At 41.1% G+C, this 13105-nt stretch overlaps 1 protein-coding gene across 3 annotated transcripts in view; it reads right to left on the bottom strand.

The window, feature by feature from the left end:
• The window catches only part of CDK6 (cyclin dependent kinase 6), a 236561-nt gene that overhangs the window by 55551 nt on the left and 167905 nt on the right, over nt 1–13105 (bottom strand). For all 3 annotated transcript variants that reach the window (XM_054493848.2, XM_054493849.2, XM_054493851.2), the window contains exon 5: nt 10943–11052. In XM_054493848.2, coding sequence (XP_054349823.1) covers nt 10943–11052 — 110 coding nt within the window. The remainder of the gene's footprint in view (nt 1–10942; nt 11053–13105) is intronic.

The raw sequence follows: 13105 nt of genomic DNA, 5'->3' as shown, positions 1-13105 counted from the left end.
GCCAGAATAGAGTTGGAGCCTTCTTTCAAAAGGTCTTGAGAGCCAAGGATCCTACACCAGTCTTAGCAAGATTTTGAAAAAACGGTGATAATAAGAATATTAATTTATCATAAATACACAAATGGGCAGGAAAGAGGGAGACAGATTGGCAGGTTACTGGGTGACTGTTAAAGGCAGCCTCAATTAATGAGATGCAGGTCATGATGGAAATGGGCCAGACTGGAGGGGCCCCATGCAGACAGAATCCACAGGACTTGGATACAGAAGGATGAAGATGATTACAGGGTGACTCTGAGGACCCAGCTGGGGGGCTGTGAGATGAGGGTTCCATTAACAGAAAAAGGGAAGGTAAGAGAAGCTGGTTTGATGGGTTCAGTGAAGAAAGGGTATCTGTGAGGTGGTTGGTGGAAGAGTCAGTCCATTAAGAAACTGTAGTTTGGCCCTGGAGCCCATCTGAGGGTCATCTATATCTTATCTAGATAGAACTCTTTGTAAACACCTAGGTTTGGGAGAAGGGAGATGAAGAGCCAGCAAAGGGGATATAGGCAGAGGCACCCAGAGGTGTGCTTTTTACCAACAGCGAGGACAGGGAGGCTTTCATGGAGTGAGTGGCCACAAGATTCAAATGCTGCAGACATCAAGTGAAATGAGAATGGAGAGGAGGCCCCTGGAAGCAATGATGAGGAGGTCACCATCAACCTCTAATACAGCAGCTTAAGTGTCAAGAGGACTCTGAAGTCAAATAATCCTGGTTCAAAGCCTCTTCTTGGGCCTCAGTTTTCTCACCTGTCAAATGGGGATAACAACAGTGCCCCTTATAAAGTTATTCTGAGATTAAAATGAAATTGTGTATTTTAAAGCACCAAATATAGCTGACCCTCGAACAACATGGGGGTTAAAGGTGCTGACCCCCTGTGCAGTCAAAAGTCCATGTATAACTTTTGACTCCCCTAAGACTTAACTACTAATGGCCTACTATTGACTGGAAACCTTACCAATAGCAAACAGCTGATTAACACATATTTGGTATGTTGTATGTATTATACCCTGTATTCTTATAATAAAGTAAGCCAGGGAAAGGAAATGTTATTAAGAAAATCATGAGAATGAGAAAATATATTTTCTATTCATTAAGTGGAAGTGGATCATCATAAGGGTCTTCATCTTCCTCATCTTCACATTGAATAGGCTGAGGGTAAAGGGGAAGAAGAGGGGTGGGTCTTGTTGTCTCATGGGTGGCAGAGGTGGAAGAGGTGGAGGTGGTGGAAAGGGAGATAGGAGAGGCAGGCACACTTGCTGTAACTTTTATTGAAAATAATCTGTATATAAGTGGACCTGTGTAGTTCAAACCTATGTTGTTCAAGGGTCAACTGTACAGAGCGTGGCTCACAGTAAGTGTGCAATAAATGTTACCTATTATTTTTATGATTGGAAGGGATGAAGAAATGAGCAAGTGAAGAAGTGGAGGCTACATGTAGAGACACTATTCTTTCAAGAAGTCTGGACATGAAGGGAAGGAGAAAGACTGGGGGAATACAAAGAGGAATGAGAATCTTTTCCAGAATGGAGAGACAAGGGCATGATTTGACTCTTACGAGGCAAGTCAGAAAGGGATGATGGATGAAGTGAGAACCTAGAAGCAGCGTAGGAACAAGAGCAAGGGTTGAGGGAGATTTGCCTTGTAAGCAGGGAGAATGCATCCTTCTCAGAAACTGGAGGGAAGGAAGGAGAAGGTGAAGATAAAGAGAGATTTTTGAACTGAAAGAGAAAAGGAACTCACTTTGAGGGCTTCATTCATCTTAATTAACTGGAGATGGAGCTGAATGTTGGGTTGGCGTGTGGAAGTAGTTTGGGGCTTAAGGATGGTGGGGATGGGAAGAGAAGGGAATCCTAGCACGGAAGTGGGTCTCAGACCAAAGGAGGGGAGCTGGAGGGGAGGAAACATGCCCACCAAAAGCCTAGATGCAAGTGTTAAACAAGCACGTGTGCTCTAGTTGCTCTTATTTCTGTCTCTAAGTAGAGCTTTCTTTTCAGTGGTGGAACATTTGGATGATGAAGTCCCTAATGTACAGTGTCGTGAGAAGGGAGAAGAAAACATTAATTCTCACGGGGGTCACTAAATGCTTGTGTATAGGCTGGGGGACAGGGAGAGTGCAAGCTGAGTGATGCAGCTGCTGAGTCAATCAAGACCCTCAAACTGCTCTGTCTCCACGTATGTGCAAAACACTTCCATCAGTAACATTTACTCTTACTCTGTAGTGACTCTTTGCTTGAAAATCATGGGTCCTGAAAATCTCCAGGTCATGCCATTAGGACTGGGGAGACAGGAGTATAAGAGGATTGCAAAGAGAAGTTGGGAGGCTTTGGCAGAATTGTGCCCCCAAGAAGCAGATAGCTAAAAACACTGCAATTCCCTTCTTGAGGGGATAGAGCACCTACAGAAAAAGGCCTGGTTTTAGTTACCTTGAAGAAGATTGTGAGTAAAAGTTTGGGGAAGAAAGCAACTTCTTCCTATGTGACAAGGATTCCAAGAGTCAGATTTGAAAGGAGTAACAGAAGTAGAGAGTCAGCGAGGGGAGGTATTGGAGGCTAAGAACAGGGATGGGAACGTGGGAGGAAGTAATAAACCAGCAGTTGTAAGTAAGAGGGAAGCAATGGCTTGGGAAGTAAGAGGGAAGAATGGTAGAGTGGTATATGATATGTGATAGAACGGTTAGAAGAAGACTAAGCAGATAAAATCTGGTTTGTGGTAAAGACCACAGAACAGGCAGACCTAGGATATGAGAATGGAGGTGCCCTGGAGTGGGAAGGTGGAGGACCAAGAGATGCCCCCAAAGGGAAAGGCCAGGTCTGGTGGTGGCTTCTCAATATATGTGATGAAAACAAATATATTTTTCAAATTCATGTTAAAATACACATCAAGAATTTAAAACATCAGGCCAGGCATGGTGCCTCACGCCTGTAAGCTTAGTACTTCGGGAAGCCAAGGCGGGCGGACTGCCTGAGCTCAGGAGTTCGAGACCAGCCTAGGCAACAACAGTGAAAATCCGTATCTACTAAAATACAAAAAATAAGCTGGGGGTGGCGGCATGTGCCTGTAGTCCCAGCTACTCAGGGGGCTGAGGCAGGAGAATTGCTTGAAGCCAGGAGGCGGAGGTTGCAGTGAGCTGAGATTGCGCCACTGCACTTCAGCCTGGGCAACAGAGCGAGGCTCTGTCTCCAAAAAAAAAAAAAGAATTTAAAAAATCAATATTAATAACATTACAAAAGTATTAATTTGTTCTTACTTAGAACTACCTTGTTTGCATTACTCAACCAAAATTGGACCTTTTCCTGGGTACCATCTTGGATATTTCCTCACTCATAAAAATGCTTTTTAAAGAGATCTTCCCAGCTGGGCGCGGTGGCTCACGCCTGTAATCCCAACACTTTGGGAGACCGAGGTGGGCGGATCACGAGGTCAGGAGATCAAGACCACGGTGAAACCCCGTCTCTACTAAAAATACAAAAAATTAGCTGGGTGAGGGGGTGGGCGCCTGTAGTCCCAGCTACTCAGGAGGCTGAGGCAGGAGAATGGTGTGAACCCGGGAGGCGGAACTTGCAGTGAGCCGAGATCGCGCCACTGCACTCCAGCCTGGGCGACAGAGCAAGACTCTGGTCTCAAAAAAAAAATAATAAAAAAAAGAGATCTTCCCATTTGGCTGGTTCTTTAAAGGAAGAAAAAAAAAAAAAAAGAGAGTCTATGAAAATATCCAACAAAAGGTAAGAAATCTGAAAGTCTAAAGTGCCCTGGTTTCCATGCACGTGTTTTGACCTAACCTGAAATGATGGGTTTCTTCTCACAGGCTAGGGCGTGCCTTCTGGCACCTTGCTGTTCAGGTCAGCTTGTGAAGGACCTCATTTCCTGGATGTCACTAGGGAGGGTGCTCAACTATGGGGAGGCACCAACACAGTAACCAATGGGAAAATTGGCAAGGCAGTCAGTGACATTTTAAAGACATTTGCTCACTGACCACTGACCCACAAAGGACAGTTTCACTGTCAGTTTCTCAGCTACTGGTGTTTAATTCATAGAAATCAATGACGACAAGCCTAGAGAGGCCACCAGACAACAGGCAATATATGACCAATCATGAAACCTTGTTTGTTTCCTTCTAACAGTGACTCTATTTGTTATATTCTTCCTGGTGGCATTTGGCATTTCTTAGCTAGGGATTGGCAGAGCTGGCAACTCAGAACTTCTAAGAATTACTATCTGCTTGCCACAATCTTCGTATTCAAAGAATTATGTTTTCTTTTCTTTTTTCTTTCTTTTTTTTTTGAGACTGAGTCTCACTCTGTCGCCCAGGCTGGAGTGCAGTGGCACAATCTCAGCTCACTGCAACCTCCAACTCCTGGGTTCAAGCGATTCTTCTGCCTCAGCCTCCCGAGTAGGTGGGACTACAAGAGCATGCCACCACGCTCAGCTAATTTTTTGTATTTTTAATAGAAATGGGTTTTCACTGTATTAGCCAGGATGGTCTTGATCTCCTGACCTCGTGATCTGCCCACCTTGGGCTCCCAAAGTGCTGGGATTACATGCGTGAGTCACCGTGCCTGGCCGCATGTTTTATTTTCTAAATTTGCATTTTATGTGACTTTGCTGTAACCTGGAAAACCCCATAACTTTCAAACTACAGACAACAGTTCTAACTAGGATCACAAGGCAACCAATAGATACCTGGGGAGTTAATACTGTGAATTTATTTTGCTGTATAGTTAAAAATCAATCTATCACAACCACCCAATCATCCATCCACCCATCCATCCATCCATCCATCCATCCAATCTCACCCGTTAAGCTGACTAATTAGCCACTAACCAAATTTATAACAATTTTTTTTTTTAGTATTAAAATACAATTCAATGTGGAGTAAGGATGGGTTACTCTGGATGAAGAATTAAAGGAGAAAGACAAAAAAATGTAGCTCTTACCCATTTTGTAGAATACTTCTGTGGGCCAGTGTGGGCAGTTATTAAACCCAGATAACAGTGACAGATGATATTTAAACTCTCTGGCTCTTTGTCAACCATCTGCCCTATGACTCTCTTTACTGAGTTTATATTTCCTAGGTATTTCATTTTTGAATAGAAGACATGCACCTCTTAATAATATGACAGAGAATTGGCCAATCTTTCCAATACAGGACAGATTCTAAATCAAAGCTATTAAATACATGTGTGATTTGCTTCTTGACCCCTCTAAAATATCATTGCTACTATATCACAGTAATACACAAATCATTCCAGAAAAAAATATGGCCTAGTAGGTCAAACAACAGCAATGGCAGAAACCCAGCAGAGTAGAAAAATCAAAGGCAATGGAGTCAGGCAGACATGGGGTCTTGGCTCTGTCATTTGATTGTTGTATGCCCATGGGCAAGTTATTCACCCTCCTTGTGGAAGGCTCTAGTTCATTATCTGTAAGCTCTGGAAAGAAGTCTTCAGAATAGGGGTTTAAGCAGATAATGCACATGAAGGTGCATAACCCCCAACCGCCAAGGCATGGGCCTGTCACATGACAAACGGTAACTCCCTTTGCTTCTTTTCTTCTCCCTAGGTTATGGAGGATGGTGAGCCTGGCTGACACATAAATGACTATTCCTCAAAGATTATAAATGAACAACTAGGATGTGACCTCTAAAGAAGGTTGATCTCAACTGCTGGCCTTCCACTGAGAAATCTTCCCTCTCCAAAAACAGACTTGTCATTATACCCACTCACAGTACTCTACACTTCTTCACAGCATTTATCCCAGCTCTGGTTAATTAACTAATTGTGCAGGCAATGAATTTTTTCTCTACTAGGATTTAAGTCACCCCTCTAGAAGTGGGCCTGGTATACAACAGTCACTCCATAAGTTAATTGTAGACTGAATGGAACACTTGTTATAGGGTTTCCAACATGTGACATATTACTGTTGGTGACATGTGAGATGATTTAGGTGATAAACATGCATGAACTTTCTTAATAATTTTAATGGTTATATATTTATTCTAATGTGTATCAGACAAATAAATAACTGGTCAAATCTCTGATTTTTATACACAGCCATGACCCTCATAATAACGTTTTGGTCAACAATGAATGAACCACATATGTGAGGGTGGTCCTAAAAGATTATAATGAAGCTGAATGATTGCTATCTCCTAGCCATCTTAACGTTATCGCAGTGCAGCGCATTACTCACTTCACATGTCTGTGGTGATGCTGGTGTAAACAAACCTATTGCACTGCCAGTCATATTGAAGTATAGCACATATAATTATATACAGTACATAATATTTGTTAATACAAGACTATGTTACTGGTTTATATATTTACTATATTATATTTTTATCATTATTTAAGAGTGTACTACTACTTATAAAAAGAGAGTTAACTGTACACAGTCTCAGCCAGGCCCTTCACGAGGTATCCTAGAAGAAGGCATTGTTATCACAGGGGATGACAGTTCCATGCATGTTATTGCCCCTGAAGCCCTCCCAGTGGGACAAGAAGTGGACGGGCAAGATAGTGATATTGACCATCCTGATTCTGTGTAGGTTTGGGCTAATCTGTGTGTTTCTTAGTTTTTAACAAAAAAGTTTAAAAAGTAAAAAAATAAAAAATTTAAAAATAAAAAAGCTTATCGAATGAGGATATAAAGAAAATATTTTGTATAGATGTACAATGTGTCTGTGTTTATTTATTTATTTTTTTTAGACACAAGGTTATCTAGGTTAGGGTGTAGTAGCATGATCCTAGCTCACTGTAATCTTGAACTCCTGGGCTCCAGTGATCCTCCCACCTCAGCCTCCTGAGTAGCTAGTACTACAGATGTGTGCTACTATGCTCAGCTAATTTTTTATTTTTTGCAGAGATGGGGGTCTCACTATGCTGCCCTGGTTGGTCTTGAACTTCTAAACTCAAGTGATCCTCCTGCCTTGGTTTCCCAAAGTGTTGGGTTACAGTGAGCCACTGCAGCTGGCTTGCTTGTGTTTTAAGATGTGTTATTACAAAAGAATCAAAAAGTTAAAAAATTTAAAAAGTTTTTTTTTTTTTTGAGATAGGGCCTTCTTCTGTTGCCCAGGCTGGAGTGCAGTGGTGTGATCTTGGCTCACTGAAACCTCTGCCTCTCTTGGGCTCCAGCGATCCTCCCAACTCAGTCTTCCAAGTAACTGGAACTACAGGCACGCACCACCATGTCTGGTTAATTTTTGTCTTTTTTGTAGAGACAGGGTTTTGCCATGTTACCCAGGCTGGTCTCGAACTCCAGAGCTCAAGCAATCCACCTGCTTCAGCCTCCCAAAGTGCTGGGATTACAGGCGTGAGCCACTGCACCCGGCCAAAAAATTTAAAAAGTTTATAAAGTAAAAATGTTACAGTAAGCCAAGGTTGTTATTGTTGAAGAAAGAAAAATATTTTTAGATAAATTTAGTGCAGCCTAAGTGTACAGTGTTTATAAAGTCTACAGTAGTGTACAGTAACATCCTAGGCCTTCAATTCACTCACCACTCACTCACTGACTCACCCAGAGCAACTTCCAGTCCTGCAAGCCTTATTCATCATAAGCATTCTATATAGGTATATCATTTTTTATTTTTATACCATATTTCTACTGTATCTTTTCTATGTTTAGATACACAAATACTTACCATTGTGTTACAATTGCCTACGGTAGTCAGTACGATAATATGTCATACAGATTGGCAGCCTAAGAGCAATAAGCTATACCATATAACCTAGGTGTGTAGTAGGCTACACCATCTAGGTTTCTGTAAGCACATTCTACAATGTTCGCAAAATGACAAAACTGTCTAACAATGCATTTCTCAGAACATAACCCCGTCGTTAAGCAACACATGACTGTACTTTTGTTTAGGATGAGGCTAAATAAAAAAGTAAACTGATAGAGAGTAGTAAAAAAAACCTAAGTAAATAATAGTACCAGTCTCATAAGAATATGGCAAAAACAACAAAGGTGATAAAGAAAGGACAAAATTTGGTAACTACTGCCTTAGCATCAAGTGGGTACCCAGAGTTTAGAAGTTCAAGACAACCAGGGCAGCACAGTGAGAACCCCATCTCTACAAAAAATAAAAAATGCTAGGATTCCCTGATTTAGGATTAGCCTAAAGCAATGAATGAGTCTGCTTGAAGAGCCTATGGCTTGTGAAGTCTCAACTGGGTCAATACTGAATCAGGAGTCAAGTCAGAACCAGGTCAAGCTGGTGATGGACCCCAGAACTCATCTGGCATAAGTAAGAAGCATGACACATGGATATCTGGGGGGTATCATAGGAAATACCAAGGACACAGGGTACCCACCCTAGGAGGGATGGTATGATTGGCCTGGATTCACTCTCCTTTCAGCCTTAAAGGCATATGGACCTGGTTTCTGATACTGCTTCCTCCTTCAAGCAATTATTTCTCAACTTACTATTTTTGTGCAAGGCTTCTGGAGAAAGGGTACTTTCTTATGTGCACATCTGAAGTGCCAAAGGATCTCTACCCAATGTCTCACTTTTCCAGCAAACTGAAGCAGACTGTTGCCACTATCATCAAAAGAACCCTCCCCTGAGCCTCCAATATTTGAGTCCTACTTCTCAGTCCCAATGCTGAGATGGAGAGATAAGTATTCCTCTTGTCTTGGATTGGAACATAGAATGAATTTTCCCACAGAAGAAAAAATTTTGATGAATTAGCACAATGAGTGTTTTGTATATGTTCCAGGTAGTAGAGGATTCTGCAAACTAGGCTTGGAATCCAATGACCACTTATCACTTCAGTGGAAAATGCTTTTAGCGCTTTAAAACAAAATTTGTTCCACAAATGGAGATTGCCTATACAGCGAATTCCTTAGTAGTGAATACTTAATTCTACATATATTAAATTTTATCTTTCTTTTAACATCTTAAAAAAATTGACTTTTAGCATCAATCATGACTAGTATTCAAGTCTGTAATTGTTGAAGGACTCTGTCTTTACAGTTGAGACTATTCTAGGCACATAAAGATAATTCCAATAAGCATTTCTGTAATCAACTCTTGGCTGTACCGAGTTATTTCTGCGATGAAGTAGAATGACTGTCTTAACTCCTACTCTGCTCTATTGACAGTAAATTATTCTTGGTTCTAACCATAAGCCTTTAACCCAATGTCTTCCACACTTGTTGGATGAAAAGAATTGCTGAAGGTACTTTCAAAAATAAGAATTCCTGGCCCCAGCCCAGTAATGAATCAGAATCTCAAGGGAGAGGCCTGGGAGCCAGACTTTTAAAGACTGCCCATCCCTGGTCATACTGTCATCCAACCCAGGGGTTCTTATCCTGGAGGCTGTATTAGGATCGGAAGACTTGTTAAAACACAGGTTGCTGGCTCCCAGGCCAAGAACTTCTGAACCAATAGGTCTGGGGTGGGGCCTGAGAATTTGCATTTCCAGCAAGGTGCCTGGTGATGCTGAGGTTCCTGGTTCAGGGACCACACTTTCAAAATCACTAATTTAGCCTGTTTGGCAAACACTGCAGCTGATTTCAATATTACTTTTTCCCTCCCCTCCTTGGGAAAAAAGCAACACCAGAATAGAACTTGCAAACTTCCTTTGGACTCATACCCCTGCTACTTCTTAGCTGCCTAATGTTAGACAAATAAATGTACCACTCCATCTCAGTTTGTTCTTATTGGTAGGACTAAGAAAGGTAGCATAAAAGAAGAGGTTTGACACTATACTTGGCACATGGTATGGCTGCATTAAACATCTGTTTACTCTAATCTCCTTGCGATGATCTCCCATCCTATGAGCCACAGATGAATTTGCTGAGTACTAGCAATAGTTCCAAAAATTTGTTACATGCACAAAACTTTGCTTGATTAAAACCAACCAAACAACAAACAAGCAATGGCTGACCACTTCTTTTCCTTGTGAGCTACCATGGAGCTACATTTTAAAGAAACAATGGGAATATACTGTTTCCTAACTCACCTTTTCCCATGGAAATAAAAATAGCAAAGAAAAAAAAGATTAGATTATGATTAGGTTCTCTGTTTAATTTAGACTAGGCTGAACTTAGTACCCAGGTATGGATTATTTTCCTGGCAGATCTTTATTATATTATTTGGCTATTTCTTGTGACCTGAAAATCAAACAAACGAATCACATGCTTTCTCACAGGGAACTTAGAGGGCATCTAGCGTACACACCAACCCTATGAATGCTACTGAAACATCACCAATGTGTGGAGGTCCAGCCTCTTCTTAGACACACAATGAAAACTCACTATTCTCACAAACCCCAATCCACTCTTCAGATAACTGTCTAATCATTAGATTTCTACCCCTTTTAACAAAAATCTTTCTTTTTGTAATTTCTGTATCCTTGGTCTTGTTTCTGTCCTCTATAGTACCTGAATATATCTAATCTCTCCTGTATATGGCAGCATTTAAAGTGCTCTGAAGTAGCACTGACATCCCCATTGCCTATTCTTTTTCAGACTAAATATTGTTTTTTTCAACTATTCTCACTATCAAAATTCCATCAAAAAAGTTTTCATATACTTAACAGCCTTGGTTCTCCTCCTATGGATAAAGTCCACTTTGAGGATATTTCTTCACTAAAAAAATGCGAAAATATGTGTTATTTTCACCATGTCCTATCATCACCAGTAAAACAATGTAAATTATAAGAACAGTGGGGTGTTCCTTCCCAGGTAGAGTTTCCAGAAGCTGCAAGCTACAGTCATATAAAACAACACTGTAAGCACTGAGAAGGCGGTTTCAGGACAGGCTTGCAAGTGGTAGCCTGGGGTAGACGGATCTGGCCGTCATGACCCCTAATGACAGAAATGCCATGCTGCCACTTAAATTCACAAAGATCCACAGTCTCTTTTCAAGGAAAGCAGAGTGAAACAAAACGTATTTCTTACTTTCTACGAAACATTTCTGCAAATATGCAGCCAACACTCCAGAGATCCACGGGGGTGGCGTAGCTGGACTGGAGCAAGACTTCGGGTGCTCTGTACCACAGCGTGACGACCTGCAATGGCAAGCGGATCCGAGTGTTACTGACGAAGGTGGCTGTTGGCTTAGACTCCTCACTAAACCTGGTGGTTTAATGACAAGATGTAGTTTGGAAAGAACTCCTATAAATCATATAAGGACACTGCGATAGAAGAAATACATAAATAGGACTCATCACTGACAGGCCAGGAAATTACATCATCCCCACAAACTGGGTTCCTACCTCCGACTCTATGTCTAACTAGGATGGCATAATAACATGAGTTTCAGAAAGCAAAGACCAAAAAAATTTTTTTTAAACTTAGAAACTGTTTTTTTTTTTTCTCCCCTTTAAGGGCCTTTAAAAAATAATACATGTAAAACAGGTGATGGCAACAATTACAGCTCAATCCCCAGGCCAGCATTATTGGCAAATTAGAAGATGATGGTATACAGAGTGGTGTAATGGACTTTGGACTTTGGAGACTCAGAAAGGGGGAGGGTAGAGAAAGGGATGAAGGAGAAAAACTACATACTGGGTAAAATGTACACTACTTGGGTGATGGGGGCACTAAAATCTCAGACTTCATCACTATACATTCATCCATGTAACCCAAAACCACTTGTACCCCAAAAGCTGTATATATATATATATACACACACACACACGCACACACACACACGCACACACATATGAAGATGGTGCCACGGCTGCTGGATGGTGTCCCTGAAGTCTACACAACACCCAGGACATGTCAAAACTGCTCTTACCATGACAGCTCGGGGAATCAAAGTAAAACCCCTCTCCATGCTGCTCTTTTCAGAAAACAAGTAAAAAATGGGGAAGAACTTAAGAGAGAATGTGTAACCCAATTGTTCATATCATGTGTGAAAAAGCCAGGCAGAGGAAGGGATTCCAAAAAGACAAGAAACTCATTTAATACAGAGCAGCGTATAGTAATAGATGAAACAAACACAACAATTTTTCCTGCCAGGTTGAGGGCTGAAGAAAGCATATCATGTTAAGGCTGCAGATTTGAGTACATAGGGGGGGTTCAAGTGATTCCTTTGTGGGGGAAGGTGCAGATAGTCTATGGATACCTGGGAGGCGCATTCTTTATTGTCAGATAAGGAATTCAGAATATAAATCTATTATATCAGAATTTTATATTATTCAGATCCCTTTTATCCTTATTGTTTTGCCTAGTTGTATTACTATGGATGTCTATCTAAATTTTCTAAAATTCTGCTTTATATATTTTGATGCTATATTACTTGATGTGCTAAGACTGCAGTAGCAAGTCTCAATAAATGGCAGCTGCCATCAATTTCCTTCTTTCTTTATTTGCACACACTGTTGCTCATATCAAGGGATGGATTTTATTCATCTTCCATTGAATCTGAGTTGGCCTTAGTGACTTACTTGACCTATAGAATATGGTAGAAGTAGTGTCTGAGACTACCAGTGTTAGGTCATAAGAAGCCTGAGCCTAGGCCTTTTCTCTTGAGATGCTACCTCTTGGAACCCAGCTGTCATGCTGTGAGAAGCCCATGAAGATGCCCTGGTTGACAGCCCCAGTTGAGCTCTCAGCTGAAAGCCTGAGAATGAGCCATCTTGGACATTCAAGCCAACTGACCTCCCATATAACTGCAGTCCCAGACAATGTCACACAGAGCAGAACTGCCAGCTGAGTCCGGTCAACTGACAAGATTATGAGTGATAATAAAATGACCATTTTAAGTCTTTAGGTGATTATATGGCAACATCAAATTGGAAAAAGATTCTTGACAGGTTCCCCCTCTATATCTCATCTAACATATTTTGCTTTGAATTCACACATGGGTCAAGTTTTGTTTAAGTAATACTGGTTGATATCTAATGGAGGGATGGTTGTGATATAATAGAAATAAAAAACAAAACAAAACACAAAACTGACAATATTGAAACAATGTTACTCAAGTTATCATTTGGCCCCAACATATCTATCAATGCATCACCTCCCAGAGTACTTTCCATCAATGCATCACCTCCCATAGAACTTCCATAGCCTTTATATCCTAGTCACATCTATACTGCACCACTGGTTTTT

Source organism: Pongo pygmaeus, chromosome 6 (assembly GCF_028885625.2).
Source record: "Pongo pygmaeus isolate AG05252 chromosome 6, NHGRI_mPonPyg2-v2.0_pri, whole genome shotgun sequence".
In the NCBI taxonomy this organism is placed as follows: Eukaryota; Metazoa; Chordata; class Mammalia; order Primates; family Hominidae; genus Pongo; species Pongo pygmaeus.
The sequence above is the reverse complement of the archived record's forward strand: the minus strand, read 5'-3'. Positions and strand labels throughout refer to the sequence as shown.